Source organism: Mirounga leonina, unplaced genomic scaffold (assembly GCF_011800145.1).
Source record: "Mirounga leonina isolate KUSES-001 unplaced genomic scaffold, KU_Mleo_1.0 Mir_418, whole genome shotgun sequence".
Taxonomy (NCBI): Eukaryota; Metazoa; Chordata; class Mammalia; order Carnivora; family Phocidae; genus Mirounga; species Mirounga leonina.
Window position 1 is genome coordinate 23,515,498 of NW_023270739.1, and position 21,615 is coordinate 23,537,112.

At 45.7% G+C, this 21,615-nt stretch overlaps 1 protein-coding gene across 2 annotated transcripts; it reads right to left on the reverse strand.

Moving 5' to 3' along the window:
- Nucleotides 1–1,818: 1,818 nt before the first annotated feature.
- SOCS2 (suppressor of cytokine signaling 2) lies at nt 1,819–7,298 on the reverse strand. 2 transcript variants are annotated; one of them, XM_034987842.1, is made up of 3 exons: nt 7,034–7,298; nt 5,380–5,737; nt 1,819–3,655 (listed from the first exon to the last, which is right to left on the reverse strand). In XM_034987842.1, the coding sequence occupies exons 2-3, from the start codon at nt 5,516–5,518 to the stop codon at nt 3,198–3,200; spliced, it is 597 nt and encodes a 198-aa protein (XP_034843733.1). In that variant the 5' UTR covers nt 5,519–5,737; nt 7,034–7,298; the 3' UTR covers nt 1,819–3,197. The 2 variants fall into 2 exon arrangements, with proteins under 2 accessions (XP_034843733.1, XP_034843734.1); XM_034987843.1 differs by lacking the exon at nt 7,034–7,298 and adding an exon at nt 6,431–6,723.
- Nucleotides 7,299–21,615: the final 14,317 nt, after the last annotated feature.

A 21,615-nucleotide genomic window follows, 5' to 3' on the forward strand; every position in this document is an offset into this window, starting at 1 on the left:
CATTCCATCCCTCGGATTATTTGATGACGTCTCTGTCTCCTACCCTCCTACCAGGGTACAATTTTCTAAAAGCAGAAAAAATCCTTCCCAAGAAAATAAACACTCCAAACAACTGTCCCATTCTGTTACCTATTTGGATTACATAATTACTATGAAGTCAAGACTTTCTTACTGACATGCCAAAAAAGAACTCTCAGCTCATAAGCTAAACTGCCTTTTCTTCACTGTCCAAAGCTCTAAAAAAACCCCAAGTACCTAAAAAGCAGTCCCTAGAGCCCACTACGATGGAATAAAAAACTCCACTGCCACAAATCCGCTCAAAGTGGAAACTCACATCAAAATATTTTAAGTCCGTGGAGATATAGGTTAGTTCTGTGTACTCTATTCTTTTAACAGTTAACAACCATAAGACAGACATACCCTCACTGATGTCCCAAAGTGCCCTCTGTAGGGAAAGCATACTGGTGATTTTTCCTGGCTCTGTTGAGGATAATTTAGTCAAGTGCACATCCTAACTTGGTGGTTCGACGATCTGTAAAATGGGGCTAGCAACAATCGGCAGCATTTACCAGCAACCAAGTAAGACAGTTAACCCTCTCCTGACTTAACATCCACACCAGGAAAAAAACCCACCGGGCCAAGGTGACGCGAATCCCACAGAGTACATTAATGAAGGTACCCACACTTTTCCCGTTGAGGCAGCAGTAAAAAGGCTGAGGCTTCCTTTTACAGCCTGTTCTAACTTGTTCGTCTGGATCAATGTAGAAATAGCAGCAATTTGCTCTTCATAATTCCTCTCCAGGAATAAAAAGGGCTAGGACGTTCCTGGAATGCCTCCTCAGGTGTACCTCCTGGGATCACTGAACTTTGCTCATTCGGTCGGGGTGAAGATTAAATGACATAAAGCATGTAAAGTGCTGAGCGAGAGAACTTGACACGCAATAAACTCAGTAAGGAAACGATGTTTGTAAACAACAACAACAACACAGCAAAACAACCCCCACACCCGCGCCCTGAAAAAGACTGTCTCCTGATGCTTATCAACTTACTCGGAACAGGGAAGACCGACACATAAGGTGATGGTTCTAGCGCACATCCCAGAGATCTTCGCTATCCTCTGCTTTTCTCCTAACTAGCCACCTGCTAAATGCTAACGCAGACCTTGCCACAGTCCCGTGAGTACTCATACCCCACCTGTCTGTCCAACCCTCAGCAGTGACAAGTATCAGAGTCTGAATCAATGAGAACAGAAATGCAGAAGACCTTAAAGAAATTCCAAAGCCCCTGGCCCCGATCCTGTGGAGGTTTTGCCAGAAAAATCAGACAACCCACACTAAACAACTGTTGTCAGTGGGGAAAGGGGGCAAATTAAGCACAGAATCTGAAGACCCTAATGAAAAGGTCCCCATTATAGACCAGACCCCCAAAAGTATCGCTCTTCTTTAAATTTTAGGCTACAAATAAATTTCTTTCTAAGGCACACCTAGCAATCTTTTGTGTTTGGCTCTGCTGTTTGGACATGCATGGTTAGGTTTTCCTTCCAGGCACAAAACCATTTTTCAAGAGCTTCATGAAAATGTGAATATTTTCATGACATGGAGATAAGCAGATTTTACTATAATTTATAACTGAATTTTCTAATTCACTTTGGGGCACACACATGATCTCCAACGTTCGCTTTCCCAATGACACACCAGAGTACGTAACTATGCAAGGTATTTTTTAAGGCGGCAAAACGAATACTGTCTGGACTGTAAAATTTAAAGAGGTTCATCCGCAACAGTCATGAGACTGTGTGACAAAACATAAATAGCCATAAAACTTTTAATTTTTATTTTGAATTATGCCTACTCAACCCATAGAAGACCAGGATGTGTCACAATCTTTGTAAGTTTCTAAACCATGTTTTTGGAAGCACCCAGGGCTTTAGTGTGATGCCTATTCAATGTGTAAAAGACCAGGCCACTGGACAACACTTGTCCTTTCGAAACCATGCTTTCCAAAACGCAAAGGGCTAACGCGGCCCATAACTTTAGAGAAGGGTAAGTCATGTTCTACCACTTGCCGAATATTTGGCTGATTTCACGTGATGTGAGTTTTTATGGCAACTATTACCATGAACGTGTCCGTTCTCTACAATTCCAAAGTAATAAGTGCAACTTGTAAAAGTTTTTTTTTTATTTAATACATTCTAATCGAAGAGTAACAGCAGTAAATAAACACTTTGAAAAAACAGGCAGGTATCCCCCTATATCTGGAAGAGAATTAAGTCAAAGTATTCTACATGGTAGAAGGGAGACAACTGCTGATGTCTGTGGTTAGACAATTCAAGGACAACTTGTTAATTTCTACAGCCATTTCCAAAAAGTCAATGGCAACAGGGTGGGACACAGCTACTTGAAAGGATCAAATGTCTGTATCTACATGGTTTTATTAACAGGGGTTGAGCTGCACCTGTAGAGTATGACATTCTTGTCTTTAGCCTTAAAGGAAAAGACAAAGTCTTTTCTGTGTGCACCAGTTTGAAATAGTTCTGAGATAAGGCTCCCTTAAAACGGATTACTACAGTACTCATTCACATGAGAGAGTTCATAGGTGTAGTAAAAAGTCAAATACAGGATTTCATGGTCACCTTTTTGGTTGATTTGGTTAATTGCATAAATGAAGGATAAATACTCACAAGCTTATCTGTTTAACAAAACTCCTAGGTACATCAAGAATGCAAAAAGAGAAAATGGCCTACAGGGGACTCTGACCACCAGGCATCTAAAATTGAAGCTAAGCCTGGTGTCAGTTGGGTTCCTTCTGTACTCCTGCATCCAGTTCTCTCCCTACTACCGGGGCGTGGACCTTTGACCTAATAAGGAGGAACCTCAGAAAGGCATTCAGACTACCTACTACTAAGGCATTCTGATAACACGTTCCTTCCAGCCTTTCCTTGGGACATTTTGTTTTTAACTTGAGAGGATTAACGGGTCTTGGTCAGCCTCAGGAAGGTAAGCATCACTCTCAGGTGAAAATATTTGGGGGAACTTTAAATACCTAGCTACCTCGGCACAGGTTTAAATTAGATTGACTTCAGCTGTTTTTAGAATCCCGAGTAGTTATCCAGAGCAGTCACTCAAGTTTTGGTTCTCTTTGACATAGCTGCATTCGGAGAGACTCTATATGAGGCATGGTTAGAAAAAGAGAAGCACTTATACCTGGAATTTATATTCTTCCAAGTAATCTTTTAGTCTCGTTGGTAAAGGCAGCCCCCAGATGGTCCCGGTACATTTGTTAATGGTGAGTCTACAGAGATGCTGCAGAGGTGGTGCTGATGTGTAGAGTGGTCTGGTCAGGTAAAGGTGAACGGTGCCGTTCCGGGGGGCTTCTGGCCCCGTCCGCTTATCCTTGCACATCTGAACATAGTAGTCGATCAGATGAACCACACTGTCAAATTGTTTAAGCTTGGACTTGACACATATGATAGAGTCCAATCTGAACTTCCCATCTTGGTATTCGATTCGCAGATTAGTTGGTCCAGCTGATGTCTTAACAGATATTGTTAGCAGGTAGTCTGAATGCGAGCTGTCTCTAATCAAGAAAGTTCCTTCTGGTGCCTCTTTTAATTTCTCTTTGGCTTCATTAACAGTCATACTTCCCCAGTACCAACCTGGGGTTTTTGGTCAAAAAGAAAAAGAAAAGAGGGTAAAATAGTTATTATAAGGAATTTTAAAAATAGGGCAAATACCTGGCAACAGTTTTTCTAGCTCTAAGTAGAAACGTGTGAGTGAATGTTTACCAGAGACTACCACAAATACTTTCGGTAGAAATTTAATGAAACTGTGGGCCCATTATACTTTATGAACCCAAACTGAGAGTCAGCTTTTGGCTTTAAAAAGTAGCTTTCTGTAGCTGTTCTTTAAATTATCCGAAGATTTTTCTCCTAATGAAACAAAAGAGTATTTGCAATATGACACACTGGCTGACAAAGCATGATGCGTCTAGCACTATTCAAGTGAAATCAAAGCAACTTAAGAGATAAATCAGAAGTTAGAACTAAAAGTCATGCCCTTACAAAAGTGGAGAGGCCAACTCCAGTAATTCCAACAGGGTAAAAACCAAAAGAACTTTTGGGAAGGTTGGTGTCCACCCTACTCCCCCCCCCAAATCTGTTCAGGGCTGCATCTGTTCAAAGCCCTTGGAAAGCACTGCTATTTACGTCTTCTCCAAGTGCAGACCCAGTCTAACAGCTTCTGTTTGTTGCTTTGATTACAACTACCTTATCAGTCATTGAGAAATGAGGGAAACCCCAACTGGTAATTAGCACTTCAAGCTTACAACCTGCAACTCTTTCGGATTTTGCCCTAATCCAAATCCGATCACAACCGTCGGTCTCCCCAGCATTCTCGATTTGATCGGCTTGCGTCATCCCAGGGTCCATCCTGTTTTCAGCAATGACTTCGAGACCTTTTGCATAAGAAGTCTGACAGTGTGCTCTCTTCCCCCCCACCACCACCCAAAAAAACAGCTCCGATACCTGCAATCTACCGGCCCGCCCCGCTGAGGGGAGAGCCTGTGGTTGGCACTCAAAGACCGGAACTGAGAGTGACTTTTCCCTCTCCCTAGTGCCACCAAAACTTCAACTTAGCCCCAAACGTAAGCTTTTAGGATTCCAGATTTTGAAAGCTTGCGTAGTTTGCCAGATTATTATTTTTTTTTCCCAATCTGTTCTTTTTTCAGACGCCGAGAGACGACAGCGGGCCACGCAAAGCGCAAGATTGCCCTCGAAACCAGCAACACCCTGGGCGCGCAGCCCCTGAAGGCCGCGCTCTGCGGGGGCTCCGCCGGCCGCTTTCCGCCCGGCTCTGCGGCAGCCGCCGGCGCCCTAATCCGTCGGTCCTTGGAATTTGGCCGCCAAGATCCCGGGCTGCCGCGGCTGCTCCGCTCGGGAGCCGGATGCAGCTGGAGCCGCGGGCAGCGCAGCGCCCACTCGCCGCGCCGGTTCCCCGCGGAAAGGGAGGCGCCTGGCACTTTCTCCCGCCGGGGTTCAAGCCCGTGTACCAACTCCCGAGCGGCCGCGGCAAACAAAGGTTCCAGCGCCCTACGAGGCTATTTTCAAGAAGCCCTTCTCGCGCTCTGCCCTCCCCTAGGCCTCAGAGTCCCTCGAGAACCACTTTCCTTTCGCATTCCCAAGGACCCAGGGCCGCGCGGGCATCCTCTCCGCGGTCCCCCGCCCCGAGGCGGAACGGGAACCGAGGGGCCCTAGTTCCATCCCATTCTTTGCTCCCCACCGCGGCCCCGTTTCCTAGCCGCGCTCCCCGCCAGCAAAGCCTGCAACCGCGTCTTTGGGGAAGCTACCCCTGTCGCCCGCGTCGCGGCGGATCGGCTCCTTACCTGTTTGACTGAGCTCCCGTAGGGCCTTCGCCAAACGCGCCGCCTCCGGGGACGGCTCCTCCGCGGATCCCGCGGCCCCCCACTGGCTCTGCGTCCCTTCCGCGCCATTCCCGGAGGGCTCGAGGCACCGCAGGGTCATGGGAGAGAGGTCACCGCGGCAAAGACAGGTGGCCACCCGCGATGGGGTCAGAGCCGAGCACGCGTCCTTCTTGGAAGTCAGTGGGAACCCAAAAACGAGTCCCTGCGGGGTATCCGAAATGGTGGAGGGGGAGGGGATGGGGTGCTTCTGGTTCTTCCTCCCCAGGTTCCAGTGGACGAATGGCAAAGTCCCCTGCAGGCGCGGTCACCCACAGTTTGCCTGCAAAAAGAAAGTATGGGTTTGGGTCAGTCCAAGCTGGACCCCTGAGGCTGGGGTGTGGGTGGGGAGACAGAGACGTGGAAAATCCCGGGGACTCCTCCACGTCTATACTCCTGCACCATTTAATCCCAAGCATCCAGGGACTGCCCCGGCCCAGCTGTAGAGAAAGGATAAAGAGAGAGCAGGGCTCCAAGACGCAGGAGTTGCCGAGAGGGAGGGGGTGGGGAGGGACAGGATGAGGGTGGGGAACAGGGTGTCTTCCCGCCCAGGGCTACTGGCTGAAATCGCAGACTAGCAGAGCAGTCACCTGCGGGTAGGGTGGCAAATAGGCCCTAGTCAAGGACAAGCAGAAAAACTGTAAAGGAAAGAACAGGAGAGATCCCCAAATTGGCACTCCTGTATCTCACACTCTGCACAGCCCGGGGGCTCCGGGACGAAGCACCCTGAGTCGCCAGCCCGGGGCGCCAAGGTGCGGAAGCTGCCGCACCCTCCCCTCCGCCCGTTTCCCAGCGCCCGCGTGGGGCAGAGGTGGGGGGCGCCGCCGTGCGCAGTGGCAGCCGCCGCGGGCGCTGTCGAGGAATCGGCCCAAGCGCGCAGCCCTCGCGGGGGCTCGGACCTGAAACCCCCGCCGGGGCAGAACAGGCGGCAGCTAGCGCCGCTGGACGTGTAAGACAACGATCGCGGAGCCCTTACCTCGGCCTCGGCCGCCGCCTCCACACCAGGCAGCCTCCCCAGTGGACATGGGGCGGGGGAACCGGGAGGGGCCCGGGAGAGGAGGGGTGTCTGCCCGAGTTTCCCCTGTTGACTTTTAATTTGGGAACGAGATGCCTTGGGGATGCGCTCTGCGGCAGCCAGAATTCTTGCGCAGAGGGCAAACAAAAGAGCCGGGGACCATCGCCTAGAACCCCCGGGCTCCGAAATCCCCCACCCTGGCCAGCTGCTGGCTTTTCCTCCGGCTGCGACCAAGGAGGTGGGAAGAAGAGAGGGAGGAGAAAGGAGCTAGGGCGGGAGGCAGGCGGGTGGGGAGGAGCGGCAGATCAGGTTATTAGGAGGATTATTAATTTGGATGGCAGTTTGCGGCGGGGGAGAAAACTCCGCGGAGACTTCCCGACGCCTAGAAGGAGCGGAAGAAAGCAGGCTGCAGCGCCCGGCCGCGGGACAGAGCCGCGGCTCCGACTCTGTCTCCGGCGGTTCTGAACTGCGGAAGCCAAGGCCGCCCCGCGCTCGCGGCCGCGCCCCGGTACCCTCCCCGGCGACCCCCCTGGAGAAGAGCCTTCGGGCTCCCCGGACCAGTACCTGCCGCCAGCGCCCGGCCGAGCTCCTCCGGCGCCCCGGCTGTGGGCGCACGGGATCCTGAGGCTGTGCGCACGGGTCCCCGGGGCGCACTGTCCGCAGCCCGCGCAGCGCCGGTAGCGGCGGGCGAGGAGGCTCATGCTTCAAGGGAAGCCCAAGGCCCGCGAGCCGCTGGGGCGGCGGCGAGACATGGCAAGAGTTAAACGTCTGTCCCCGGAGCCGGGTGTGCGCGCGACTTCCCAGCCCCGCGCGCCTCTCTCGCCCCCGCCTCCCTCCCCTGTCCGCGCTCCCCTTGCGCCCCGCCCGGCTGCGGCGGAGGCCGCTTTCCAGGAACTTTCCAGGAATCCACCTCACGTGACCGCGGCCCCCGCTTCTGCTTTAAAGAGGCTCCGGCGCGAATGCGCAGGCTTCAGGGGAGGCGGGCTGAGAGCGCTTGGTGCGGGGCTGGGCGGAGGGCCTGCCTGGGAATCCGCCCGCCTCCGACCCGGCCGCTCCGAGTGCTCGGAGGCGCGCAGGAGAAGCGCCGCTGCCACCGCCGTCCCCGCTGCGGCGGCTGGAGCCTGCCCCCCGCCGTGCCCGCCGTGCGCTGGGGTCTGAGGACTGAGACTTCCACGGCCAGCCGCGGGGCTCTGTCTCTCCCACCCTCTCCGCGCCTTCTCGACGCGACCCTCCCGGCTGCACATTTTGTGAGCGGGGTGTGGGAGGGACGGGGGGGGGGCGATAACGGCCCCTCTCGCTTTACAGCACAGTAACGGAGTGGGAGAGGCCCCTTTCCAGGCGCCCGCGCTCCCGACCGAGAGCCGGAGATGAGGGCCGAGGGGAGCGGGCCGGAGGCGGTGCCCTCGCCCAGGTCCTAGAAGGCAGCCCACGGGTGCAGAGCGGCGCCTCCTTAAGCAGCGTTAGCGGCTCTCAGTCTCCTCCCCCAGGCGCTCCAGCTCGCTGTCTCCCGCACCGGCCCCACCGGGCTCCTCCTCTCCTCCTCCTGCTCCCCCACTCCGCTCCACCGTCTCCTTCCGGCCGACAGCCCGGCTCACCTGCACTGACTGCTGAGGGGGGCGCCCTTACCTGCGCGCCTCGGTGGTGCTGGGCGGTCGGCCTCGGTGCCTGCAAAACCGAGAGCTTTTGTCTCGGCGATTTCCCGCAGGGCTGGCGCCCAGGGACTGGGAATTATGAAAGATCCCGTCACTTCCCTGCGCGGAGACCCTCACCTCCTCCCACCCGGTTGGAGGCCACCTGGCCTTAGTTGGAACTCAGCTCCTTGCCTGCATGCCCGTCTCCAAAATGTGACCTACTTTAAATGTGACCTACTTTTTTTGAAAACCATTAACACTCATGGGAAAACCGGATCCAAATTTTCGATAACTATTTTTCTTTGAAATACTATTCTATTGCATCACTTGTCAAAAGCTTGAAAGGTCAATGGCCACTTGCAGTAGAAGCAGCGGCTAAGGGGAAGTTGGGCGCGGAAGGGGGAGGAGGCGTGGGGGCGGCGCGGCTCGCAAACCTTGCCTGGTGCCCCCCCTGCTGGCCCTAGGAGGAAACAAACCAGCTTCCTGCCTTCCGTGCCAGGAGTCAGGGAGGAATGGTTTTCTCAACAATTTTCCGGCTTTTGAGTAAATAACTCTGCAAATGATAGGCAGGTGAGCCAAGAAGTGAGGGGACATTTCCCAGCTAACAAAGGGCTTTGTCAATGATAGAGTCGTGTGCATGGAATCATGTTTTGTTTTTTAGAGTCTTCCATGTGGAGGGCAGAGCTAATTCAACCCTGGTTAAAACTCCCTATAAAGTAGCTGAATAATTTTGCCCAAGTCATTTAACTTGTCTCTGGACTCTCGGCCTTTTCTATAAAATTAAGGGACCGGACTCCAGTCCTGGCTCAGGGACTGGGATGAATGAACAAATCAAATTCCATGCAGAGTTTGTGTATAGTCTGAGGCCCAGAACCTTTAAGAACTGGTAGTCATACTAGGGTTCACTATGTTCTAAATTATTCCATATGGCTTCTGTTCCTTTCTAGAGAATCCCAGATGAAGGGTGTACCCACTGTTCTGGGTAGTTTAAATAAAAAGATTTTAAACATTTTACAAAGATAAATTTCTGTTAGTCAGTTGAAATGAATCTGCCAGCAACCCTCCTTATAATGTGCTTTCCTGTTGCCTCCTAACATGTGCCATTCCCTCTTTCTCGCACACACGGTTCCCTCTTCCTGGGTTGCCCTTCCCCAGATTGGGTATGTGGCCAGCTCTCATCATTCGAGTCTGCGCTCAAAGTCATCTCCACAGACAGTCATTGTCCACAAAAATTACAATGAGCACAATGTCAGCTGTAGGGGCACCAAACTTTGTAGCAAAGTAAGATTCCGACTTGTTTCTGAAATGTTTCCCAGCGATACCCAGCATTTTGTTGGCCTTTTTAATCACCAAGAAACACATATGGGAGCCTCTTAGGAAAATATTTATGGGATCATGTTAAGTGAAAAAAGGTAGAATATGGAATTGTATCTATGCTATGATTACAACATAAAATTATGTATGCCTGTGGGCAAAAACAGAAGGAAATGTGGAGAAATGAAAGCAGCTGTTTTTAAGGTGGCAGGATATAGGTGAATTTTTAAATTTGACTTCCCTATGCTTTTCCAGTATATTTTTTAAAAGATTTTATTTATTTATTTAGCGGGGGGTGTTGGAGAGAGAGAAGCAGGCTCCCCACTGAGCAGGGAGCCAGATGTGGGGCTTGATCCCAGGACCCCAGGATCATGACCTGAGCTGAAGGCAGACACAACCCACAGAGCCACCCAGGTGCCCCTTTTTCCAGTATTTTGGGTACAGTTATCATTTTCCAAAACTGCATGTGGATCAGTGTCTTCGGTGACTCGAAGGGAGTAGAGTGTAGTTTGTAGAGCTTATGACCCCAGTCCAGATGGATCTCTCTCCTGAACTCCCAGACCTGCCACTCAGCATTGCCTTTCAGATGTCTAATAGACATCCCCAGTTTAACATGTCCCAAACTGAGACCCGATAATTTTTTTTTTAAAGATTTTATTTATTTATTTGAGAGAGAGAGAATGAGATAGAGAGCACGAGAGGGAGGAGGGCCAGAGGGAGAAGCAGACTCCCTGCCGAGCAGGGAGCCCGATGCGGGACTCGATCCCAGGACTCCAGGATCATGACCTGAGCCGAAGGCAGTCGCTTAACCAACTGAGCCACCCAGGCGCCCCCCGATAATTTCTTAAAACAACCCCCTTTAAGACAAAAACAAAAGCGATTCCTCCATTTTCCCCCATCTCTGAAAAATGTCATTTCTAGTCTTCAGTGGCTCTGGTTAAAAGCCTTAAAGTCATCCTTGACTGCTCTTTTTCACACACCCCACATCCCACGTGTTGGCCAATCCTTTGACTCTGATTTCACAAAGAACTCAGAATTGAAGCCCTTGCCACATTTCCAGCACATACCAGTCCAAGCCTGGCTTACCAGTCTCGCCTGGCTGACTGCTGCAGCCTCTTGCTGCCACCCTTGTCCCTCTGATAGACTCTTCCTGACAGAACAGTGGGAGGGATCCTGTTTCAAATGACAGATGTTGGCGAGGATGTGGAGAAAGGGGAACCCTCTTAACACTGTTGGTGGGAATGCAAGCTGGTGCAGCCACTCTGGAAAACAGTATGGAGGTTCCTCAAAAAGTTGAAAATAGATCTATCCTATGACCCAGCAATCGCACTACTGGGTATTTACCCCAAAGATACAAAGGTAGTGATCTGAAGGGGCACGTGCACCCCGATGTTTATAGCAGCAATGTCCACAATTGCCAAATGATGGAAAGAGCCCAGATGTCCATCGACAGATGAATGGATAAAGAACTTGTGGTATATATATACAATGGAATATTATGCAGCCATCAGAAAGATGAAATCTTGGGGCACCTGAGTGGCTCAGTCGGTTAAGCGTCTGCCTTCGGGTCAGGTCATGATCTCAGGGTCCTGGGAACGAGCCCCACATCGGGCTCCCTACTCGGCGGGGAGCCTGCTTCTCCCTCTCCCTGCCTCTTTGCCTACTTGTGATCTCTCTGTCAAATAACTTTAAAAAAAAAACGAAATCTTACCATTTGCAACGATGTGGATGGAAATAGAGGGTATTATGCTAAGCGAAATAAGTCAATTAGAGAAAGACAATTATCATATCTCACTGATATTAGGAATTTGAGAAACAAAGCAGAGGATCATAGGGGAAGGGAGGAAAAAATGAAATAAGACAAAACCAGAGAGGGAGACAAACCATAAGAGACTCTTAATCTCAGGAAACAAACTGAGGGTTGCTGGAGTGGAGGGAGGTGGGAGGGATGGGGTGGCTGGGTGATGGACATTGGGGAGGGTATGTGCTATGGTGAGTGCTGTGTATTGTGTAAGACTGATGAATCACAGACCTGTAGCCCTGAAACAATACATGTTAATTAAAAAAAAAAAAAGAGCCTCTTTAAACCAAGCAATGGCATGTCCCTCCTCTGCTACAATCCAAATGGCTGCATCACACCAGAGTGAATGACAAAATCCAAGTAGCCACTCACAACATCCTACAAGATCTGGTTCTATTTACCTCCCTGATCCCTCCTGCTCTGTTCCTTGATCGCTGCCTAAGACACATTGGACTTCTTGCTGTTTCCAAGACCGACTGTCCTTGCTCCTTCCTCAGAAACTTCTATGCTGTCTCCTTGACCCACCATGCTCTTCCTTTAGATATCTGCATGGTTTGCTCCCTCACTTCCTCAGACCTTTATTCAGTGCCACCTTCTTAGTGAGACCGTGCCCGACCACCCTATTCAGAATCGACCCCCCCCACACACATTTCTCTCTCTTCCCTGCTCCAGTTTTCTCCTTAATGCTGATCACTATCTAACCTAGTTTATATTTTATTTCCTGTCTTTCTCCTTCATTAGAATGTAAGCTTCATGAGGACATATATTTGGATTTGCATTGTTCCCAGCTATGGCTCAGCACCTCGAATAGTCGCCGGCATGTAGCAGCCATTCCACGGGACTGCTGAAGGAGTGAACGGATGGGTGGGTGGTGCTTAAGCAGTAGGCTTTAAAGTTAAACTGCCCGGCAGGGTCCTCACTCTGCTACCATTTGCTACATGACTGAACTTTGGCAAATTAGTTAGCCCTTTACAGAGATAATACTGGAACTTATATCTCATCTCTCTATCTCTATAGCTCTCTAAATATCTATCTCATCTCTGTTCTGTTCAGTGGGGCAGGTGCCTGGCTGCAGTGGGGAACTGTCACTCTGCTTGAAGAGGGAAGGGAGAGTGATTTTCACAAAGCGGGAGAGTTTCTTCTGTTGCCCGCACTGAGGAATTGCCAAGGCCTGAAAATCTCTGTGTGCCAAAGTCAAACTGGCTGTTCTTGATTTGCAAGACAGATGTTCTAGCACCAGAATTGACAAGTGCTCCACACTGAGCTTTTGCCTAGCTGCAGAGAGTTCTTTAGTTTTTGTTTTAGGGGTGGGGGAGATACAGGATGGTCTTTGGCTCTTATGTTGGAAGTGCCTGGGAGCAGAAGGTCCACTTTTAATTGGCCACCGTCTCTTCCTTTTAAACTTTGCCAGGTCACCATCACCACCACAACCACCATCACACATACCCCGCCCGCAGGAATCCCCGTGATTCTGGAACCCACTCCTCTGGAGAACATGCGACCTAGGTTAATCAATAGAAGTATCTTATTCCCCTGGACAGGGGGTTTTTCCAAAATCACAGCCCAAGCAGATTATTTTTTTTAGGATTTGATGTAAGTGCTGCAAGAGGACTGATCCCTCCCCATCCGAGATGATGAGCAATAATGACCATGTAAGCCAACTTTCCTACCACATAGGAGTCCATCAAAGAAGAAGAGCAACAGAGAGGAAAGCAGGGCTCAGGTTTGAGTGAGAGGAAGAGGTTCCCAAGTACTTGACTCCAATATGCCTGAGGCTGCACTACCCTTGGACTTCTCAGATACCGGAGCCAACGAGTTAATTTTTTCCTACCTCGTTTGGTTTGGGTTTCTGTAACTTGTAATAAAAAATGCTCTTGTGGGGTGTGGTGAGTTGGATAGGGAGGAATCCAAGGGGAGGAATAGAATAGAGAATTGAGAAGATGAAGAACAGAGCTGTCTTCTGTATGATGAGCATCTCTTACTTCTCCTCTGGTGCTTCTCAATACCAATTCCCTTTTACAATGTCCTGCTTGCTCCATCTCCATAATGGAGGACACTCCCTGGTGTCCTGGCTGGCTTCAGTGCTCTGGGTCAGGGACTGCAGGAGGGAAAAGCCAGGCAGATGGCTTTCCCCTAGACTTCTAGGACCCGGGAACTTGGGATATGGCCATGCCCCTGGTCTTTGTATGCACAGAAGTTGAGGGGAATCATATTCTACAACAGTAGTTGTTAATATAAAGTCACAGATCTTTCAGAAATTCTGGTAAAATCTATGGACCAGAGTTACAAACCACCTGCCTATGGGCCATATTTGATCCTTCAGGCTGTTATGGCTGGTGTGCCAAGATTCTTTTTTTTTTAAATTTATTTTTTAAAAGATTTTATTTATTTGACAGAGAGAGAGAGAGCAAGAGCAAGGAACACAAGCAGGGTGAGTGGGAGAGGGAGAAGCAGACTTCCCGCTGAGCAGGCAGCCCGATGCGGGACTCGATCCCAGGACCCTGAGATCATGACCTGTGCCGAAGGCAGACGCTTAATGACTGAGCCACCCAGGTGCCCCCCAAGATTTTAAAAAAAAATATATGAATCACTGGAGCGACAGTGATGGGTATTAAGGAGGGCACGTATTGCATGGAGCACTGGGTGTTATACGCAAACAATGAATCATGGAACACTACATCAAAAACTAATGATGTAATGTATGGTGATTAACATAAGATAATAATAATAATAAAACATTTTAAAAATATGAATCAAATTAAAATTCTGGAGATTTGGGGCACCTGGGTGGCTCAGTCGTTAAGTGTCTGCCTTCGGCTCAGGGCACGATCTCAGCGTCCTGGGATCGGGCCCAGCATTGGGCTCCCTGCTCGGCGGGAAGCCCGCTTCTCCCTCTCCCACTCCCCCTGCTTGTGTTCCCTCTCTCGCTGTGTCTCTCTCTGCCAAATACATAAATAAAATCTTAAAAAAAATTTTTTTTTTAATTCTGGAGGTTTCACCCCCAAAATGATCCAGATTTCTGCTTTCTCTTAACCAACCCTGAACTCTGTCAACACCGGATCCCATTCCCTCAAGGCAGGGATCAGCTGAAGAAGGGTAATGGCTGCCCGTATGGAAGGCACATTCACCACAGCCCTCACCATCCCTTACGGTCTCCCCAACACTGAATATCATTTGCCATTGGTCATCACCCTTGCACTGTTGTTTCTCTTATGGTGAAGAAGTATTTCTCTGGACCCAAGTCTCTACCAGAAGCAGGGAAATGAAAGATCCAAAAGACTGGATATTTCAAGACAAATTGGAGAGACCTTATTTCTCTGTGAAAGTGAAACATACTCCTCTGTGTATAATGAGCCAAGGGTGGCAAGTTCTTAGACCTGACCTATTTCATTCTTCTATATTCCTACATGGCCCAGGCATTTCTATACAGGCTCCATCTAAGACTTTCTCTGAGGAAAAATGTCCTGGAAGCAGAGATTCAGGGGATCAATTGAGAATCTGAAGGCTGACTATGACTCCTGAGGGTCCTCTTGACCCCAGGTGAGAACCCTGTGCTAAGGGTGATAGCCTCCATTGAAGTACACTCCGGAGATAAAAGTCTGCCTTCAGCATCGTATGGGACTCTCTTTATTGCAATTGGTCTATATAGTCGGAGGATCATCAATCCTAAGACTTTGGTGTTAGAAAGGACATTATTGCACTAGTGCAGAATAATTTTCTTTGTCTCTTTTCTTCTCCCACATGATGTTCTAATCCTCTGGCCTCCTTGTTTCTCAAACACACCAAGTCTAACTCAGGGCCTTTGTACTTGTTCTCTCTGAAATATCTTTCCACAGTATTCTCATGGAATCACTCTCTCACTTTGTTCGGGTCTTTGCTCAGAGAGGCTTCCCCTTTCTTATCAGTGACCATTTCTTTCTCCCGCTTTATTTTTCATTTCAGCACTTACTACTACCTGACATGATAATGGTTTTTATTTGTCATTTGTTTCATGTCTCTCTCCTCTTGGAACATAGGCAGGGACTTTGTCTATATAATCATTACTGTGTTCCCAGTGCCTAAAGAAGCTCCTGGCCCCTAGTAGATACCCAGTAAAAAGTTATTGAATGAATGAATGAATGGAGTGCTTCTACAAGTAAGGAAGCTGAAACGCTTTTACTCCCTTCTTTCTGGCCTGGGTGCCTTGAATTCTCATCTTCCCCAGCTAGATGTGCTTCTCACCCTAGCTTGTGGTTTAGCTTTCAGACTCTGGTCTGCTACCAAGAGGAACTTGGCTGGTTTAGAACTTCTCCTTAATCTCTTGGAGCCTGACCTCACAACTATGGTACTTAGTAGACAGCATGCGAGGGACTCACCCGCTTAAGAAACATTCATGAGGACTTAAATGTTCCAGGCCTTGTAGACAAATATAATTCAGCCCACTCTTTTTTTTTTTTTTTTTAAGATTTTATTTATTTATTTGACAGAGAGAGACACAGTGAGAGAGGAGCACAGGCAGAGGGAGTGGAGGGGCGAGAGGCAGGCTTCCCGCCGAGCGGGGAGCCTGATGCGGGGCTCGATCCCAGAACGCTGGGATCATGACCTGAGCCGAAGGCAGGCGCTTAATGACTGAGCCACCCAAGCGCCCCGATTCAGTCCACTCTTAAGGGGGTCTCAGTTTAGGGAGAGAGATGCCACTGACAATTCATTCTAACAAAGGGTTAAAAGTCATGGAGAAATGCACAGACTGGTTTTGCAAACAGCTGGGAAGCACCTCTCCAAACCACCTTGGGAAGTCCCAAAAGGCTTCACAGGAGGGGGGGATCTTGATCAAGCCCCTTAACTTCTCTGGATTCTTGTTTTCTCTTGAAAAATTTGGATTCAATGAACAGTTAGGTTTCCTTCTCATTCAAATCACCCTCCAAGCCCTGTTCCAGGACCTCCCAAAGAGCAATTGATGGTGTTATTAGACCTAAGCCTGGGCGGCTTAGGTATGTTTGATTTTCCAGAGATGTTCACAAAGGTCAAGGCCTGGAATGATGATGTGGTAAGCAGAGCAGTCAGAAGAAATACCTGTTAGTAAATAACAAACACCGCTCCTGGCTTAGTCATGGAATTCTGAGAAGCACCAGCACCCAGTGAACCAATCTGGAGATTGGCAGTCATGGATGAAACTAACTTTAACCTGAGGCATGTGGCAGAGCTACAAGAGGCAGCTCTGAATAACACAATCAGCACCTCCACGAGCCACAGGACAACCTCTGTATATGCTCCACATGGAAAGACCAGCGGATCACATATACGGGCCTTTTCTGCTAACCTAGCGCATTTACACTACAGCGGTCATGCCCCGACATAATGGAAAGCAATACAATATCTTCAGTTCTCCTGTATATGATGGCTTAAATCTCTCTTCACCAATATATTATAGCCTATACCTGATTTTATTCTTATAACACTTTGACAGTGGTAAAAAAAAAAAAAATGCCAGTTTGCATGGGAATAAATAAAGCCAAAGTAGATTAGGTAGGTTGTTCTGTACTTGTAAACAAATCGTCCTTAGGAAAACAGTATAAGGTTTAATATGAACAAAGAAAACATTTTAAGTGGGAAAGTAGCTTGGAGGGTAAGTTACTTTTTAAATAGGTCATTCAAATCACTGAAAGTGTTATTCCAACAAATGTGGCTGTAATATTTTCAAAGGTTATTTATAATATTTGAACCAAAGCAAGTGATAAAGAGTTGAGGGGGAAAGTGAGTTTCCTTTGTTTTAAAACACTCCCAATCAAGAAATTGTTACATTTCAGTATATGCCAACAATTCTAAAATAAACACAAAAGTGAAGTTTTATTTCTTATAAAATTAAAAAAAAAATCTATTTAGAAAAACTCTGTGAACATCGTGCTGGTAAGTCCTATCATTTTTCCCTTTGGCTTTTCCAGTGTTGCTGAAAAGACTTTTATTTCAAGTTCTCCCTTTTTTCCCCTCCCATTTTTAAAACCAATACTTAAAAGAGGCAGATTTGTCTCACAACATCATCAGGCAAATCCTTGTCTTTCGTGACACAATATTTGTAGCCCAAAGTCTACCATGCCTTCTGTTTTGCCACTAGCATCTAGTTTCCCCTGCTCCATGCTCATTGCCAACAGATCAGTTATATTGTAATATAACAGCCATTTAATGGACAAAAATAAAGATGGCATAATAACGATGGTATAGTAAATAAAGATGGTATGAATAAATCTCACTGATAGCAACTGGGAAATCAGAAGACAGTTATAATATGACAGTGTCTCACATAAAGACAGCTGCTACAAAAGAATAAAACACTAAATCCTTCTCAAAAGAAATGGATAATCTGGATAGCCCTATCTCCATTTAAGAAATAGATTCCAGATTCAGAAGCTTCACAGGTAAATTTTACCAAACACTGAAGAGATAACACCTATTCTTCATAAACTTTTCCCAAAAAATAGAAGTGGGAACATTTCACAGTTCCTTCCAGGAGGCCAGCATCTTTCTAGATACCAAAGATAGATAAAACAGAAAAGAAAATTATAAACTAATATCTCTCAAAAGAACACTCACAAAACATTAGCAAACTGAATCCAGAATATATAAAGAAGATAATATATGAATGACCCATTTGGATATATTCCAGGAAGGCAAGGCTGGTTCAATATTCAAAATCAGTCAATAATTCGCAATCTCAACAGACTAAAATAGTAAAATCATAGAATTATCTTAATATATGTAAAAAAAAATTTGTAAAATTCAACATCCATCCATCATAAAAAAATTTCAGCGAACTAGGAATAGAAGGAAACTTCCTCAATCTGACAAACCTTATCTACAAAAAAACCCCCAGCTAACACCATTCTTAATGATGAAAGATTGAATGCTTTCCCCCTAAGATTGGGAACAAAGTAAGAATGTCCATTTTGACAACTTCTTTTCACCACTGTGATGGAGATCCCAGCCTGTGCATTAAGACAAGAAAATAAATAAAAGTATATAGATTGTAAAGGAAAAAGTAAAATGTCTTCAATTGCAAACAGCATAATCACCTCTAGGAAATTCTAAGGAATCAGAAATACAAATAGTTACTACAATAAATATGTGAGTTTAGCTAGGTTTCAGGACATAAGGTCAGTACAAAAAATAAGTTGTTTTTCTATTTACTAGCAACAAATTATTAGAAATGTTAGAAATATCATCTACGATAGGTTTAAAAGCATGGAATAGTTAGAGAGTAATCAAATACGTGCAAGACCCATACATGAAAAAGAAAAATTTAATGCTGAGAAAAATTAAGGAAAATTAAACAAATGAAAAGAGAGACCATGCTCATGGATGGGAAAGGTCAATATTGTGAAGATGTCATTCTCCCTAAATTGATCTATAGATACAACACAACTTTTTTGTGTTTTTGTTGTGTTGTAGAAATCAACAAACTGATTCTAAAATGTATTTGGAAATGCAAAGGACCTAGAAATCATTTTTGAAAAAGAATAACAAAGGTAGAAGATTCACTCTATCTGATTTGAAGATTTATTCTTCTTTTTTAAAGATTTTATTTATTTATTTGAGAAAGAGAGAGAGAGTACACATGCAGGGGGTACAGTAGAGGGATAGTCAGAAGCAGGCTCCCTGCTGAGCAGGGAGCCCAATGTGGGGCTTAATCCCAGGATTCTGGGATCATGACCTGAGCTGAAGGCAGATGCTTAACTGACAGAGCCACCCAGGAGCCCCTTGAAGATTTATTCTAAAGCTATAGTAATCAAGACAGAGTAGTACTGATCTAAAGATGGACATACAGATCAGGGGAACAGACTAGAGAGTCCAGAAATAGATCCACCAAAATATAGTCAACGCATTTTGAACAAAACTGCCTAGGTAATTCAATGAAGAAAGGATAGTTTTTCAACAACTGGTACTGAAATAATTGGACATCCATACACCAAGAAAATGAACCTTGACCCTTACTTCATACCATACACAAACATTAATTTTAAATGGATCATAGACCTAAATGTAAGAGACAAAACAATAAAACTTCTGAGAAACATAGGAGAAAATCTTGTTACCTTGGGTCAGGCAAAGTTTTCTTAGGACACAAACATCACAAATGGTAAGAAAAAATTGATACATTGGACTCATCAAAATGAAAAATTTCTGCTCTTCAAAAGATAATGTGAATATATCTCAATAAAGCTGTTACAAAAAAGATAATGTTAAGAAAAATTTTAGGGCACCTGGGTGGCTCAGTTGGTTAAGCATCTGCTTTTGGCTCAGGTCATGATCCCAGGGTCTTAGGATGAAGTCCTACATCCAGCTCCCAGCTCAGTGGGGAGTCTGCTTCTCCTTCTGCCTCCCCTTGGTTGTGTGCATGTGCTCTCTCTCTCAAATAAATAAATAAATAAGATCTTTAAAAAAAGAAATAAGAAAAATTTTAAAAACCACAGACTTGGAAAATTATTAGAAATTTCTGTATCTGATAATAGATATTCTAGATACAAGAATACTCATAAAGAACCTTTACAACTCAATAAGAAAAATATAAAAATCCAACTAAAAAGTGGTCAAAATATTTAAACAGACACTTTCATCACAGAATATATATAAATGACAAATTAGTTCATTAAAAGATGCTAATTTGAATTTAGGGAAATCTAAATTAAAACATGACAAAATACCATTACACACCCACTAGAACATCTAAAATTTAAAAGATTGACATTACCAAACATTGGCAGGCATATGAGGCAACTGAAACTCTCAGACTGCTGGTGAGAATGGGAAATGGTAAAACCACTTTAAAATAGCTTAGTGGTTTCTTATAAAATCAAACATACACTGATTATGTTTAACAGCAATACCACCCCCAGGTATTTATGCAAGAGAAATGATTTCGTATGTCTACACAAAGGCCTGTACATGAATGTTTACAACAATCTTAGTCATAATAGCTAAAGACTGGAAACAACCCAAACGTTCAGCAACACGTAAATAGGTTAAAAAATTGTACTACATCCAGAACATAGAATAATACTCAGCAATTAAAAAAAAAATTAAAAAGAGCAAACTACTGACACATGCGACAATATGAACTAGTCTCAAGAGCAGTATGTTAAGTATGAGAAGCCAGGCACAAAATGCTATATATTATAGGATTCCATTTACATGATTTTCTGGAAAACAGATTAGATGTTGCCAGGAAATGGGAGTGGGTGAGGGAGACTGACTGCAAGGGACATGAGGGGACTTTTGGAGCTGGTAGAAAGATTTTACATCTTGAATAAGGCAGCAATTACATGACTATATACAATTGACAAAACTCATTGAACGATACACTCTAAAGGGGTAAATTTTATTTTATGTAAATTATTCCCCAATAAACCTGACTCTTGAAAAGATAAAACTGAAAAATAACTAACTTGGAGAGGAACAACTTAAAGGTCTAGACACACACCCCCCGCCACCCCACCTTAATTCAAGTGATTCAAGAAAGAGAATAGTTCATGGTCAGTGAAATTACAGATAAGAAAAGATACTGATTTACCTTTAGCATAAAAAGAGATTTAAAAATAGCACTCTTACTAGATGCTATAACCACAAAAAAGAAATAATATTATGGGACAAGAGTGATAATCATGTTGCAATATATAAATGTATCAAATTGACATGTGGTATACCCTAAACTTACACAATGTTATATGTCAATTATATCTCAATTTTAAAAAATAAAAATAAAAACCAAAAATATCACTCTTACATGCTCCCATTGCTAGGGCCTTTTCTTATCTGTAATTTTACTGGCCTCTTCATTCTTCAGGTCTCAACTAAGCCATTGTTTCCCTTGGGAAACCTTCAATAACCACCAAAGCCTGGGGGCCCCTCCTGAATGTTCCCACAGCATCTCTACTTCTGGGTACGTGAACACCCGCCACTTCATTGCAATTGCTTGTTTTCCCCACTAGCCTTAAATTCCATAACCCAAAGACCATATCTTATCTTATTCACTGTGGTAGCTGTAGTAGTAATATCAGCAATAGTAGTAATAATATTATGAGCTAATGTTTATTAGAAGAATGCCTGTTATATATAAAGTACCTAAATGTTCTAATCTATTAACTCATTTTTTAAAAAATTTTTTAAAGATTTTATTTTTAACTCATCTCTACACCCAACATGGGGCTCAAACCCACAACCCTGAGATCAAGAGTTGCACGCTCCACCGACTAAGCCAGCTAGGTGTCCCTGATATATTAACTCAATTTAGACTTCACAGTTATAGGTAGAGCCTATTATTCAAGGTAAATCCTATTATTATCATACTTCACAGATTAGGAAACTAAAATATAGAGAGCCAGGTAACTTGCTTGAGGTCAACATTCTAAGCAGAGTGTTAATAAACAACA